At 40.9% G+C, this 12,326-nt stretch overlaps 2 protein-coding genes across 2 annotated transcripts; one reads left to right on the forward strand and one right to left on the reverse strand.

Annotated features, from left to right (window-relative positions):
- Nucleotides 1-880: 880 nt before the first annotated feature.
- On the forward strand, nucleotides 881-1,681 carry LOC119733941 (complement C1q subcomponent subunit B-like). The gene has a single exon (XM_038207305.1). The coding sequence runs from the start codon at nucleotides 881-883 to the stop codon at nucleotides 1,679-1,681; it is 801 nt and encodes a 266-aa protein (XP_038063233.1).
- A 6,946-nt stretch (nucleotides 1,682-8,627) lies between these two features.
- On the reverse strand, nucleotides 8,628-11,422 carry LOC119733950 (endophilin-A3-like; the record flags this gene model as incomplete). The annotated part of the gene is made up of 3 exons (XM_038207318.1): nucleotides 11,308-11,422; nucleotides 9,633-9,766; nucleotides 8,628-8,663 (listed from the first exon to the last, which is right to left on the reverse strand). Coding segments are annotated over exons 1-3 (285 nt in total), but the record flags the coding sequence as incomplete, so codon positions are not given.
- Nucleotides 11,423-12,326: the final 904 nt, after the last annotated feature.

Raw genomic sequence — 12,326 nt, forward strand, 5'->3', positions numbered from 1 at the left:
TTATTAGCAAAGTATGAAATTGGGCGGGAAACCCTATAATATTTCATAGTGAATGAAAACGTTCATTTCTGCTTTAAAACTCATAGTGAACTGGAGTTAAAAGTAAATTTGCCTGGACAAGTGCAACGAAAGCTTAGAATGCCAACAGACTTTTGACCGAGTTACTAGTGTCTCAAAAAAAAGATACATGCCTTTACAAATATTAATTTGAAAAAAAAATCGTTTCAATAATAACGTGTAAACAAACTGAAAGCTTATTTCAGGAATCAGTCAATTCGAGAGAAATTGAACAATGCGACATTAAAACAGGTTGTTTTTCTTGACGAATTCGGCCGAGAAAACCTACTATTTTAATTACTTGACCCTAATAACTTGGTGAGTATTCTGTTTTTGAGTGGCAATGTATCCCAATGAGAAAAAATCTCACTCATTTATCTTAATTGATAATAAAATAGTATTAAAATGTAAACTTAACCAGTATTCGTTTGTATGTTTTTTTTCAGCCTACACTGAATTCCTTGTGATCTCTTCTTGGACCTGATCTTCAAGAACGAACCATCGAGGTGGGTGTGGTGAGGTTTAATTAATGATTCTATCAGGCCCGGGGAAGGGGCAAGATGTAATCCGTCCCCCCCCCCCCCAAAAAAAAAAGACTACAGCTCCGGAACGCTTCGCCCTATCGGAATGCATTTTGGTAACCTTTCCTAACGGGCGAAATTTTAAAAAAATCGATTCGGCGGATTGTCATGAATTTTAGACTAGTTCTCCTGTTTATCAAACCTCAATATTTTTCTCTACTCTTCCCGTTTTTAAAAACTATTTTATTGAAAAAAAATCTCACCTGATTTGTTTCAGTTTAATCGTTGTTATTCTGTACAGAATGAAAATCTTCGTGGCAACCGTTCTTTCAATCGCCCTCCTTCTGGGTAACTCCGTCAACCTCCGAGCTTCCGTTACTGGGCCGGTTGCCTCGGACGGTGATGGTCCTGCGTCTCAGGCGTGTCCGATGTGCTGCCAGGGGCCGGCTGCAATTCCCGGCATACCAGGTCTGCCTGGGTCCTTAGGTCAACCAGGGTCAAAGGGCGAGCCAGGTCAAAAGGGTGATATTGGACAGAGTGGACCTATGGGTGAGCGTGGAGCAGCTGGGCCTCAAGGGGACGAAGGCATAGGCCAGCCCGGAAAAATTGGTCCAAGAGGAGTCCCAGGTGTTGTAGGGCCAACGGGGGAAACTGGTATCAAAGGTCAAAAGGGTGAGCCAGGGGAGGCACCAGACGACTCCAACCAGCGGGTAGCATTCACCGTGGTGAGGACGAGCGCCTCGGATACCTCTACGAGTCTCGACACCCGTTTGCCCTTCCAGGCGACCGAGACGCTTCTGCCGGGTACCAGCTTCGATCTCGAGACCGGCACGTTCACGTGTGGTGTGCCGGGCACCTACGTGTTCATGTTTTCTGTGAACAATTATCCTTCCAGCAGCTACCTGTACGTTCATCTCCGGAAGAACGGCGTCGCGGTTGTCTCTGGCGGTAGCAGTGATTCAAGTCAGTATGAGCAGATGTCTGGGAGCGCGGTGGTGGTTCTGCAGCGTGGAGATACGATGTATCTCACAATGTACGGTAGGGCGTATAGTGATTCCGATCACAAGACCTCATTCAGTGGCTTCCTCCTTTACCCCGAATAAACACAATCCAACACATAAAGATACACGAGCATTGTGTTGCTGATTTTTTTAATCGCTTTCCATTTTGCCGAAACAATAACCAATGAATTAACAGAAATAAGCGTTCAATGACAATGTCACAAAATATCATTAATAATGTTTTGGCATTGCGCATGCGCTGATCTGTATACAACAATGGATTTGCCAATTTTTTTGACTTTCTGCAAAACAAAATATTTAGCTTTATGCATGAGTAGTGGGATATAGTGAAAAGTATGCGTTAAGTTTTTTGACGATATTTTTTTTTGGACCCATTGTAGGCCTATCGGGAAGTATTTTGATGGAATATTTTTTTCAAAGCAAGCTGGGTCATCATTTTTTTTCGAAACAAAAGGTTTGCAATAAAGCAGTGCCACCATGTATCCAGAAATGTTAACAACTAAAAACAGATTGTGTTTATGGCGTTATCTCGACCAACCTGGATTTTTTAGGCCATGTTTCCGACCGCCATTTTTTTTTATTGCCACATTTGGTCAACATATAAAATAACGTGTTATTTTTCCCGAAAATAAATGCAACTTGTTTGTAGTATTGGGTATTTAAAACAGATTAATTAAACACAATAACTGTATCCTAATTGAAGCAAACAAAGTATAAAAGACATACAGACAAACAAACACAATATTTTGCTACCTACGTGGATAATTTTAGAGCATTTACTATAACATGTTATTTTCTTCGCCTTATGTTCCTGTATGCCCAGCACAGATAATGTCAATTAAATCAATCCCATGTATGTATCAATTTTTATTTCAAGTCACGAAAAAAGTCTCGAGTGATTGAATCTGATTTTCTTATAGACTTTAAGCTTGGCATTTGGATTAACAATTGTTTGAAATATTCTAATGCTATTCACAGCAATTAGAACACACTGGTTTTTATGAAATGATTGCATTATTTTAAATGTTACAATATGTGAGAATTATGTAAAAGTAACAATTGACTGGCTATGAAAACAGTATGCATAAAACCTCATTCTGAGGATTACCAAAAGCACCACCATTGTTGATAAATACTCTCTTTTTTCGCTTGGCTTCGTTATGAAAAAAACAACATGATTTTAATTAATTTCAGTTGAAACAGAAACGTGCCCTCAGTAATGAAAAATGTGGAGTTGGCTGTTGTTTTTAAAGCCCGTAGAAGTGCGACAAGTGTTTCTTGATTAACAGACTCCAAATTATTTGAAGACTTTTATTGTTCTTAATCAGTATTACTTGATTGCATTCAAGAAATTCACTTTGAAAACATCAGTGAAAGTGTGAGCCCGTTAGATGGTAAAGAAACAATCTCAACGAAATCAATCAAAACAAAGCACAAATTCCATTCAAGTGAGGAGGGTCTTTCAACTGGTTGGAATTGTCCTTTGTCACTTGATCATTTCAAGTGAATTTCTTTGTATTGACTTTTATTTGGATGCCATATTTGGCATCCCTGCTGACAGCATATCCTTGGATAATGTCTCCAGCCAGCACATGTACATGTAAGCTGAACAAGTACGCTTCCTGGGAATAGGTAGACTCCTGCAAGAAATCAAAGAAAAGGTTAAAATGGACCCTTCCTGCATGTCAATCAACAGTGCACATTGGCCAATCAGATCACCACTTTTGATCAGGTGACCACAGTAGCTCAGTCAGACTGGGTCACAAGCACTGTTAGATCTATTGCTCACCCCGCCCCCATTTTTTGCACCAGCGGTTAACAGCCCCCCCCCAGTATTCTGTAAAGAGTGCCCTTTTTACACAAGTAAATTTTAGTTTTTACACAAGTGTCCTTACTTTTGTTTAAAAAGTTTCTTGTTTCGCCAGCGGCTTTTAAAGAATTTTTGGTATTTCGTGTAAACGTCAGCAATTGTGCCGCCATGAAAAGCGCCACCCATTGACCTACCGCCGTTTGCGAGTTAACCACGCCCCTAAGACAACTCTATAAACCTTTTCGCTGATACCGCCATCTTTGAATTTTTTTTTCGGGGGGGGGGGCATTACAATGAAAATACGTCTCATCATGCAACTGTAGCTGAGAATGATGGGATGTCTTTTCATTGTAATGCCCCCCCCCCATTTCAAAGATGGCAGTATCCGCGAAACGGCTCATGGAATTTTGTACATTAACTTTTGTTTGTCTCAGATTTTGGCGTTCTGCGTCCATTTGTATATCATGTTTAGACAATATTTTACAAGCTGCGTTGACGCAATTGCACCGTGATAGGTTAATTGTCCGATAGTGGCCATTATCGCCGGTTTGTACTTACATGACAATGAGCTGAGCCTCCTGGGAATGTTGGCGAAGCAATTCACGGATCCGCATCTGTCTGTTGGTCTGAAAGAAAAAAAAAGATTTCAGGCGAAAAAATGTCGTGATTTATTGATGTTTACTCAAGTCGAGTTCCGTGCACTTGGCAAATCAAATGAACTGAGAGTTGTACGGAAAAATGGATTGAAAGTGATCAATCTCATTATTGAAAATCAGCCTCCAGAATGTCAAAGGTTGGACCCAATTAACAGATGTTGCAAGACTGGACTTAAAATCACAAAAACCAGGGAATTAGCGTAAAGTGGACACTGGGAAAGCTTTAAGTGTATTGTACTCCATGCATGGACAAAAGAGGGCGCTTTATAGTCAAACAAGCAGAAGCCGGAATGAGGCACACTTTACTGGTTCACTCATGATGGTTATCGTGTATTTGGTACCAGCATTTATAAGCCACGATGGCGCCCAAATGGCCCTCGTTGATAGTTTTCTCTGTGGAGGGGGGGGGGGGGTCGCTTAAGCGCAAGAAGGAGATTCTACCTTCTCGTTGAGCGTAGTGACTTCTTCCTTGCTGATCTTCCAAGGAAACTTCTCCGTGGTCTCCCCTGCTTCCTCATCCAGCATCTAGGGTTTGGACAGCTCCTTGAACCGTCTCAGGCTCTACTCCTTGGGCTTCTTGTTCAGGTCCGGGATGACCTCCACGTCCGAGCAGTTGATGTGGAACTTGCTGAGCATGTTGGACATGTTCATCTTCTCCCTGTCCATTTGCTCCTTCTTGCCCGTGGCGGCAAAGATGCGCAGCCTGCATTTTTCCCAGTTGGATTTCAAGGAGATGAGGTTGGGATGAGTAGGGTCAAGCCTGGGGGTGGTGGGAGGTGGGGGCGGAGGTGGAGGGGGGGGGGGTTCACACACAAAAATTATACAGAGCATTATTTCCCTTTGACATAAAGCATGTGTTTCCTTCGACATGCAGCCATCCAGAATAACCTGAGAGATCTCTGAAAGGCTCCCTGAAATGAATAGGACACTGAAACAAAATAATAAAGCCAACCAAGAACAAAAGTGTGGTGTTTTCTATTAGGCCCAAAAAAAAAGTCGGTCTCTGGTCGGGCGTGCGCGTCGATTTTAATTATGCGCGTCAATCTTTTTTTTCCAAAATGTTTCGCGGTAGCTCCGACAGCGCCCTCTATTGCCGCATCTCCTCAATTTTTTTTTAACAAAGAACACCAAGGAATGGGAAATTGCTAGAGAGCACCATCGAGAGCACCAAGGCAAATTATGGAGGACACCAATGTACATGAGGACACCAAAAAAGCAAAATAGTACCCCACCTTGGGCCAAGTTCGCGCAAGGACTATAGTTGACCAATGGTTAACTAACGTTTGCCCGAACTCTGTCTAGTCGACGGTGATTGACTACGCTAGTCGACTATTTGGAACCAGCCTACTGGGGTTGGTTGCTTCGCTGGTAACCATTAGCCGTGCGTATTCATAACGCTAGCAGAGAGCCAGGATCCAGAAGTTTTGCGATGACATTTTGACCAGCGTTTGACTATAGAGACGTTCGCACGTTGCTATCAGTGCGCAGGCGTAAGGTACGTCACAAATCAACCACTAGTCGACTAATGGTCCTTGCCCGAAATTGGCCTTGTCTGTACAATCCAAGCTTGAAAAAAAAAAGCAAAAAAAAAAAAAAAAGCAGCGTCCCCGCGTCAATTCCGGAACTTTGGTCTGACCAGAGACCAAATATTTTTTTTTGGTCTACATATAAGAAACAACTGTGTGGTAGGGTAGGTAAAAATCGGTTTTGGGGGGTTTGACATTTCTATAGCCTAAAAATATAAGGTGGGATGATAGTCATTAAAATCCACTTTTCTTCTCTATTTTGCATGCATTAGTTAACATGTGAATCATTCTGCACTTCTGACCAACTTACACAAAAACAAAAATAAAGTTTATAGTTTTCACTATAGGAGGTGGGGGGGGGTGCTTGAGCGCAAGGAGGAGATTCTACCTTCTCTTTGAGCATGGTGACTTCTTCCTTGCTGATCTTCCAAGGAAACTTCTCCGTGGTCTCCAGGCTGCTTCCTCATCCAGCATCCAGGGTTTGGAGAGCTCCTTGATGATTGTGTTAGTCTTGATCTTACCCAACCAACAGCACAGAACTCCATCTTGGGCAAAATCTTGTCCTTGTACCAGCCTTCAGAAAAAGTAAAAAAAAAGTCAATTGTTATTTAATGATCGTTAACTTGGTTATCGTTAAGATCGGAGTAATTAACCTGAAGTTAACACAACCTAGATATACCTCACGGTATACCAAACGTTAAATCTGACACCGTGGCAGCAAGGAGATTTCCACCTTTCTATGAATATGCCTTTGAATGAGCATGACTATTTATAAAAGATATAGACATATATCATACTCGGCAATAGGGATAGTCAGTGGAAAGAACTTGGGACAGGGTGTAAAAAGTTACGCGCAAGACTCAGACTTGTTTTAAGCGAATTACTGAGAAGACGACCATAAGTATTGGTAGTTCAGGATATTTTTATTATGGAGTAGATTAACCATCTTGGTTAGGAGGATATTTTTTAGAAAGGAATTGTGGAGGAGACTAACCATCTTGGCTAGGAGGGTGGTTTTTTTTAGAAGGAAATTATGGAGGAGACTACCATCTTGGCTAGGAGGATATTTTGAGAAGGGTATCATTTAGAAGGGTATTAAGGAGGAAACTAACCATATTGGCTAGGAGGATATTTTTTTAGGAGGGAAGTACAGAGGAGACTAACCATCTTGGCTAGGAGAATATTTTTTAGAAGGGAATTATGCAGGAGAGGAACCATCATGGTTAGGAGGATATTTGTTTTAGAAGGGATTTATGGAGAAGACTAACCATCTTGGCTAAAAGGACATTTTTAGAGGGAATTTATGGAAGAGACTAACTATCTTGGCTAGGAGGATATTTTTTAATAGGGAATTATGAAGAAGACCAAAGATTTTAGGTGGAAAATGGACTGGAATATTGATGTTTAATATGTCGAGTTCCACTTGGCAAATAAAATGAACTACTTAAGGGTTGTTCAATTTGCACTGAAAGTGATCAATACTAATATTTGAAAAATGACCCACCAGAATGTCAAAGGTTCGACACAATTAACAGATGTTGCAAGACTGGACTTAAAATCACACAAACCAGGGACTAAGCGTAAAGTGGATACTGGGAAAGCTTTAAGTGTATTGTCTCCATGCATGGACAAAAGAGGGCGCTTTATAGTCAAACAAGCAGAAGCCGGAATGAGGGACACTTCACTGGTTCACTCATGCTGGTTATCGTGTATTTGGTACCAGCATTTATAAGCCACGATGGCGGCCAAATGGCCCTCGTTGATGGTTTTCACTGTGGGGGGGGGGGGGGGGGGGTGCTTGAGCGCAAGAAGGAGATTCTACCTTCTCATTGAGCGTAGTGACTCCTTCCTTGCTGATCTTCCAAGGACACTTCTCCGTGGTCTCCAGGCTGCTTCCTCATCCAGCATCCAGGGTTTGGTGAGCTCCTTGATGATTGTGTTGGTCTTGATCTTACCCAACCCACCAATCTAGACGGAAACCAATCAGGAAGGAAAATTTGACTGCATTTGCTCTAAATAAATCGTGTCCAGGTCTTGGAAAAGACCAACGTTAGCGCTGCAAAAAGCCAAAAACCTGGACAAATCTGGTTTAATGATCTTGTTATACATTTTGCCACTTTGACTTAATTTTTTAAAGACCTGCTTGCATTTTACTCAAACTGTTCATCAAAATTCATTCCGCAAAGTCTTCTTCAAGTACTCAACTGTGAGTACACATTTCGGTACTCAAAATACGGTACTCGAACGACAGTGCCTAATTCCTCCAACGCCGGTTTGTGCACTAAGTCTATGGGAAAGGTTTAGATCAGGGAACAAAGGAAAACACAAAGCCAATTAATCCTCGGAAGCATAGCAGAAAACGACTGTGTGCGCGTTATGGTAAGTGTGTACAGTGTTCGTATATTTTAAATGCAATTTTTGTTTTTCTTTTAATGCAAACAAATATTATACGCATTATACCGTATGTCCAAAAGAAATGTCCGTCTGACCATATTTGAAATAACTACAAAACCATGAAGTCCAATTTGAAAAAGTTTGATTGTGCAGATACTCCTTATCTTGGCCTCAACCCCGATGAGTTTCATTTAATTTCAGTCACGCATCACTGCACACTTGTCAATTGATCACAACAACATTTTGGACACTGTGACCAAGTTCCTTGCCTTAATCAATTTCAGTGCTGTGTTAAGTAAGCTGTGTAAAATCCTGCATGTTGTGAAAAGGGCTGCAATTGGGATTGGAATCATTTGCCTGGCTATCAGTCATCACGGCAAGACCTCGGTTTAATGCTCAAGGGCAAATGATTCCAATCCCAAACCACATCAGACTTTTTTTCCACAGACACTTTTTTGGGACATACTCTATGACAATTAATAATGATAAATTTAGTGTCAGGTTAACAATAACACTTTGGAAGTCTGATGGTTTATTTTTGTTTTAGTTATGATATTTTAGTAATGTAAGATGATTTGATATGATGGAGTTGAGATAATCTGTCGCCTACCTTTCGCTTGCTTCTTCTTTTTGTAGTCAAAGTCAAGACGTCGCCCCTGTAACTTCTTCCGATGGTGCTGTAGAAATCAAACATTGGGGAGAAAGTTTATGTACTGTTTGACAAGAGACATTTGCACATTGCTGTAAGGCTCCTTATATAAATTATGGGTCAAAGTGTGACAATTTTCGAGTTCCTGTTATCTCTGAACGTTGTCATTTGCCGTTCAAGTGTCATTAAGAATGACTTCAACAATTTGTTGGGTAGGTTGTCTGCTTCACATAAACACTCTTGGCGGACGACTGCATTAACCCTTACCTTCCCAAATCCTCCAAAATCCTCTTTGCAAAATGGAGGATTTTGCAGGATTGAGGCTGTTTAATTGGCAAAAATGTGTGGCTGATTTTGCAGGATGCAGTGTGTCAAGATCTTGGGCCGGGCCTTGTGTTTGTTTATGCTCAGCTGTGCATAAATTATACTTGAAGTCCTCCGCACTGCTTCAGGATGTCACTGGCTCTGCCTCAACATATTGACAGTGATTGCTGGAGGATTTTGCAGGATTGAGGCAGTGATCATTCTTCCACGGATCACATTCAAGAAATAATGGAGGATTTTGCAGGATTGAGGCTGCATGCAATTTTGACATGGAGGCAGTTGGAGGATTTTGCAGCATCATCACAAAAATGCCCAGGGAGTTAGGGTTAAGAATGACTTTAAACAATTTTGTATTCGTTGTGTAGGTAGTTTGCTATTCATAATCACTCTTGGAGGACGACTGCATTAAGGAGTGTATCAGAATTATAAAATCACAGATGTCAGATGTAACAGGGACAGGAAAAAAGTGGACCCCAAATTTATCGAATGACCCAAAGAACACAGCCATAAGTTACAACCCAAATCAACCAGTAATCGATCACTGGTCTTGTATCAATTTTTTCCAGATTGGCCACAATTTGTGCTTGAATGTCCCCGCAGATGGCTGTGCAACACAGTCCTGCTTCTATCAAAATCAACCAAATTCTGTCAGATTCTGTAAGATGGAACTCACGTTGATCTCTTTCAGATCTTTGTTTTCGAGATGATCCAGGGGATCCAGGAAGTTCTGTCTGACGTTCAGATCGAAGGCGTCCTTGACTTCAGAAAGTTGCCTCAGTGATTCTCCCATCTTGACCATCGCCGTACCTGTATCCAAAAAATAACCAAAACAATTTTTTTTTTTATTGATACCTATAAAAAACAACATTTTATTGTTCTGTTGTTTCCACCAAAACTAAACAGCTGTGCTAAGTATACCCTGGAGCTGAGATTGTCTATGAAATACACTTGGTCTATGAAATGCATTATTAGACCGAGTAAAACAAAAAATGGTTTCCCGTCTGCTTTTTTTTACCTCCACCATGAGGTGAGGTATATGTTTTCATCGGCCTTGGTTGGTCTGTGAACAGGATAACTCAGGATAAATGCGGAGGCACTAGGCTCACGTGAATCGCGCACTCCGGACTCCTTCGACCAAAACATTTGCGAGCCTCGTCTTTAAGAACGCGTGCACGTAGTCGTGGCGCAACCTCAAAAATGGCTTTTAACTTTGTTCGCCGGATTACGCTACATGAGAATGTAATTTCCAGTAACCCTGGTTAACCCTTCTGTTAGTGAGCATAAGCCATGTCTGAATGACATGGCTACGACTAACACTAGCCCACATGGGAAATGGCTTCATCTGCTTCCATAGGTGCAACTAATGTATTAGCCGTAGCCACTTCATTCTGATGTGGCTTTACGCTTTTCCATTTTCCCTAATTTGTGCTTGAATTTCCCCGAACGTAGCTGTGCAACACAGTCCTGATTCTATCAGAATCAACCAGATAATGGATGATGTTCGATTTTGTAAGATGGAACTCACGTTGATCTCCTTCAGATCTTTGTTCTTGAGATGATCCAGGGGATCCAGGAAGTTCTGTCTGACGTTCAGATCGAAGGCGTCCTTGACTTCAGAAAGTTGCCTCAGTGATTCTTCCATCTCGACCATCGCTGTACCTGTATCCAAACAAAAACAAAAAACATAACAAAATCCATCTTTTTATAATACCTATAACAGGAAAGATTTCATTGTCCTGTTGTTTCCACCAAAATGAAAACAGTTGGGCTAATAATGTAAAAAAGTAAGTGTTCTTTCAGCAAAACGAAAACAATTCTCATAGGGATGCATGTGAATTGTTTTCGTTTTGCTGAAATAACACGTACATTTCTTTGTGATCCATGGACAGAACTTTAAAATGGTGTTTGTGTTCAAAATTCCGTAACTTGAAAAGCAAATGAGTGATGTGAATGATTCTTGTGTTAATACAAAGCCCATTGATTGGGCTTTCATATCCTAGATTTAGAAAGTGCTACAGGCAAAACTTTATTCAAAAATTGGTCCTGCCATTTGGGTTTCGTCTTTTTTGATTCACCTGTATATTGCAAATTTATGCATTTATAAATAAAAAAAAATAAAAAAATAAAAAAATAAAAAAATGAGTACAAAAAAGGCAGCGGGCAGCTACGAGAAACTGGTTTATTTTTTTACTTGGCCTTGCATATCTGAAGTGCTGGGCCCTACATAAATTACACAATACTCATGGTACTATGTTGGTGGATTGGAACACTGATTAGACCACCTTTTTGAGAGCTTTATGATCAGTCTACCACAGAAGGAAAGAGAATACATCTTGAAGCTTGCTCACCAAACGTTGAATCTTCTCCTAATTCTCTGCCGTTCTTCAGCATGACTTCTCCCAGGAATCCTACGGGTTGTTGAGGCTTGGTTCCTCCCTTGTTCTGACCACGGACTTTACTCATGGCTCTGGAGACTGTTCAGGAAAGACAATACGATTGATTAGGGTCAGCACACAAATACAAGATCTATCTCTATTTGGTTTGTTTGAAGTGAATACTTAGACCCGATTCAAACCGGTGTTCTATAGTCACCCCAAACGTAATTATTCCAAAGGTTACAATTAAAGGTAATATACGACATTTGCAAACATCAACAAACAAAACTACCAAATTATTATGAAATACTTTACTTGACTGTAGGTGAATGACAGTCTCAGACATCCTGTGAAATCATGGCACCTGGTGTGCTGTCATTTTTAAGAAAAGTGAAATTTTTGTATTGATTTCAAAAGAGTGGTCGGCCGACCATCGTTGGAAGAAACTGATTTTGCCAAATAGTGCCCCAATTTACCCAATTTATTTAGTCCGCATTTTTTTTGCAAGCGGTTACACATCCGTGAATGGATGCAAGCCAGCTAGTCTGGTTCCCTGAGCTCAGGGAACAACACAAGATCCGGCCCAAGACCTTGACACAGTGCATCCTCATAAATCAGGCACACATTTTTGCCATATAGCCTCAATCCTGCAAAAGCCTACATTTTGCAAATAGGATTTTGGAGGATTTGGGAAGGTTAGCGTCAATGATGTTTCAATTTTGGTTCTTACCTGGATTGGGCTGAAGGTATTCTATTGTCTTGTTCACCAAATCATCCACTGTGTGACCTGCCACGTCAATTTTCTAATGAAAAAAAAAAATACATTACCCAAAGACAATGAGAAGAATTCAATAAGCAAAAATAATGTCAAGCAATATTTACTAACACTAAATGTGTTAAAACTTTTTTCGCTATGGCAGGAGAGATTCATACCCTGGACTCCGTTGCGTGTACACAACAGAGTCCAACCTGGGCTAGGACTAGGGCTAAGT

This window comes from Patiria miniata, unplaced genomic scaffold, assembly GCF_015706575.1.
Source record: "Patiria miniata isolate m_02_andy unplaced genomic scaffold, ASM1570657v1 HiC_scaffold_10, whole genome shotgun sequence".
NCBI classification, from domain to species: domain Eukaryota; kingdom Metazoa; phylum Echinodermata; class Asteroidea; order Valvatida; family Asterinidae; genus Patiria; species Patiria miniata.

Excerpts from the sequence above, each read along its gene's own strand:
- LOC119733941 (XM_038207305.1), top strand. The coding sequence starts at position 881 with ATGAAAATCTTCGTGGCAACCGTTCTTTCAATCGCCCTCCTTCTGGGT.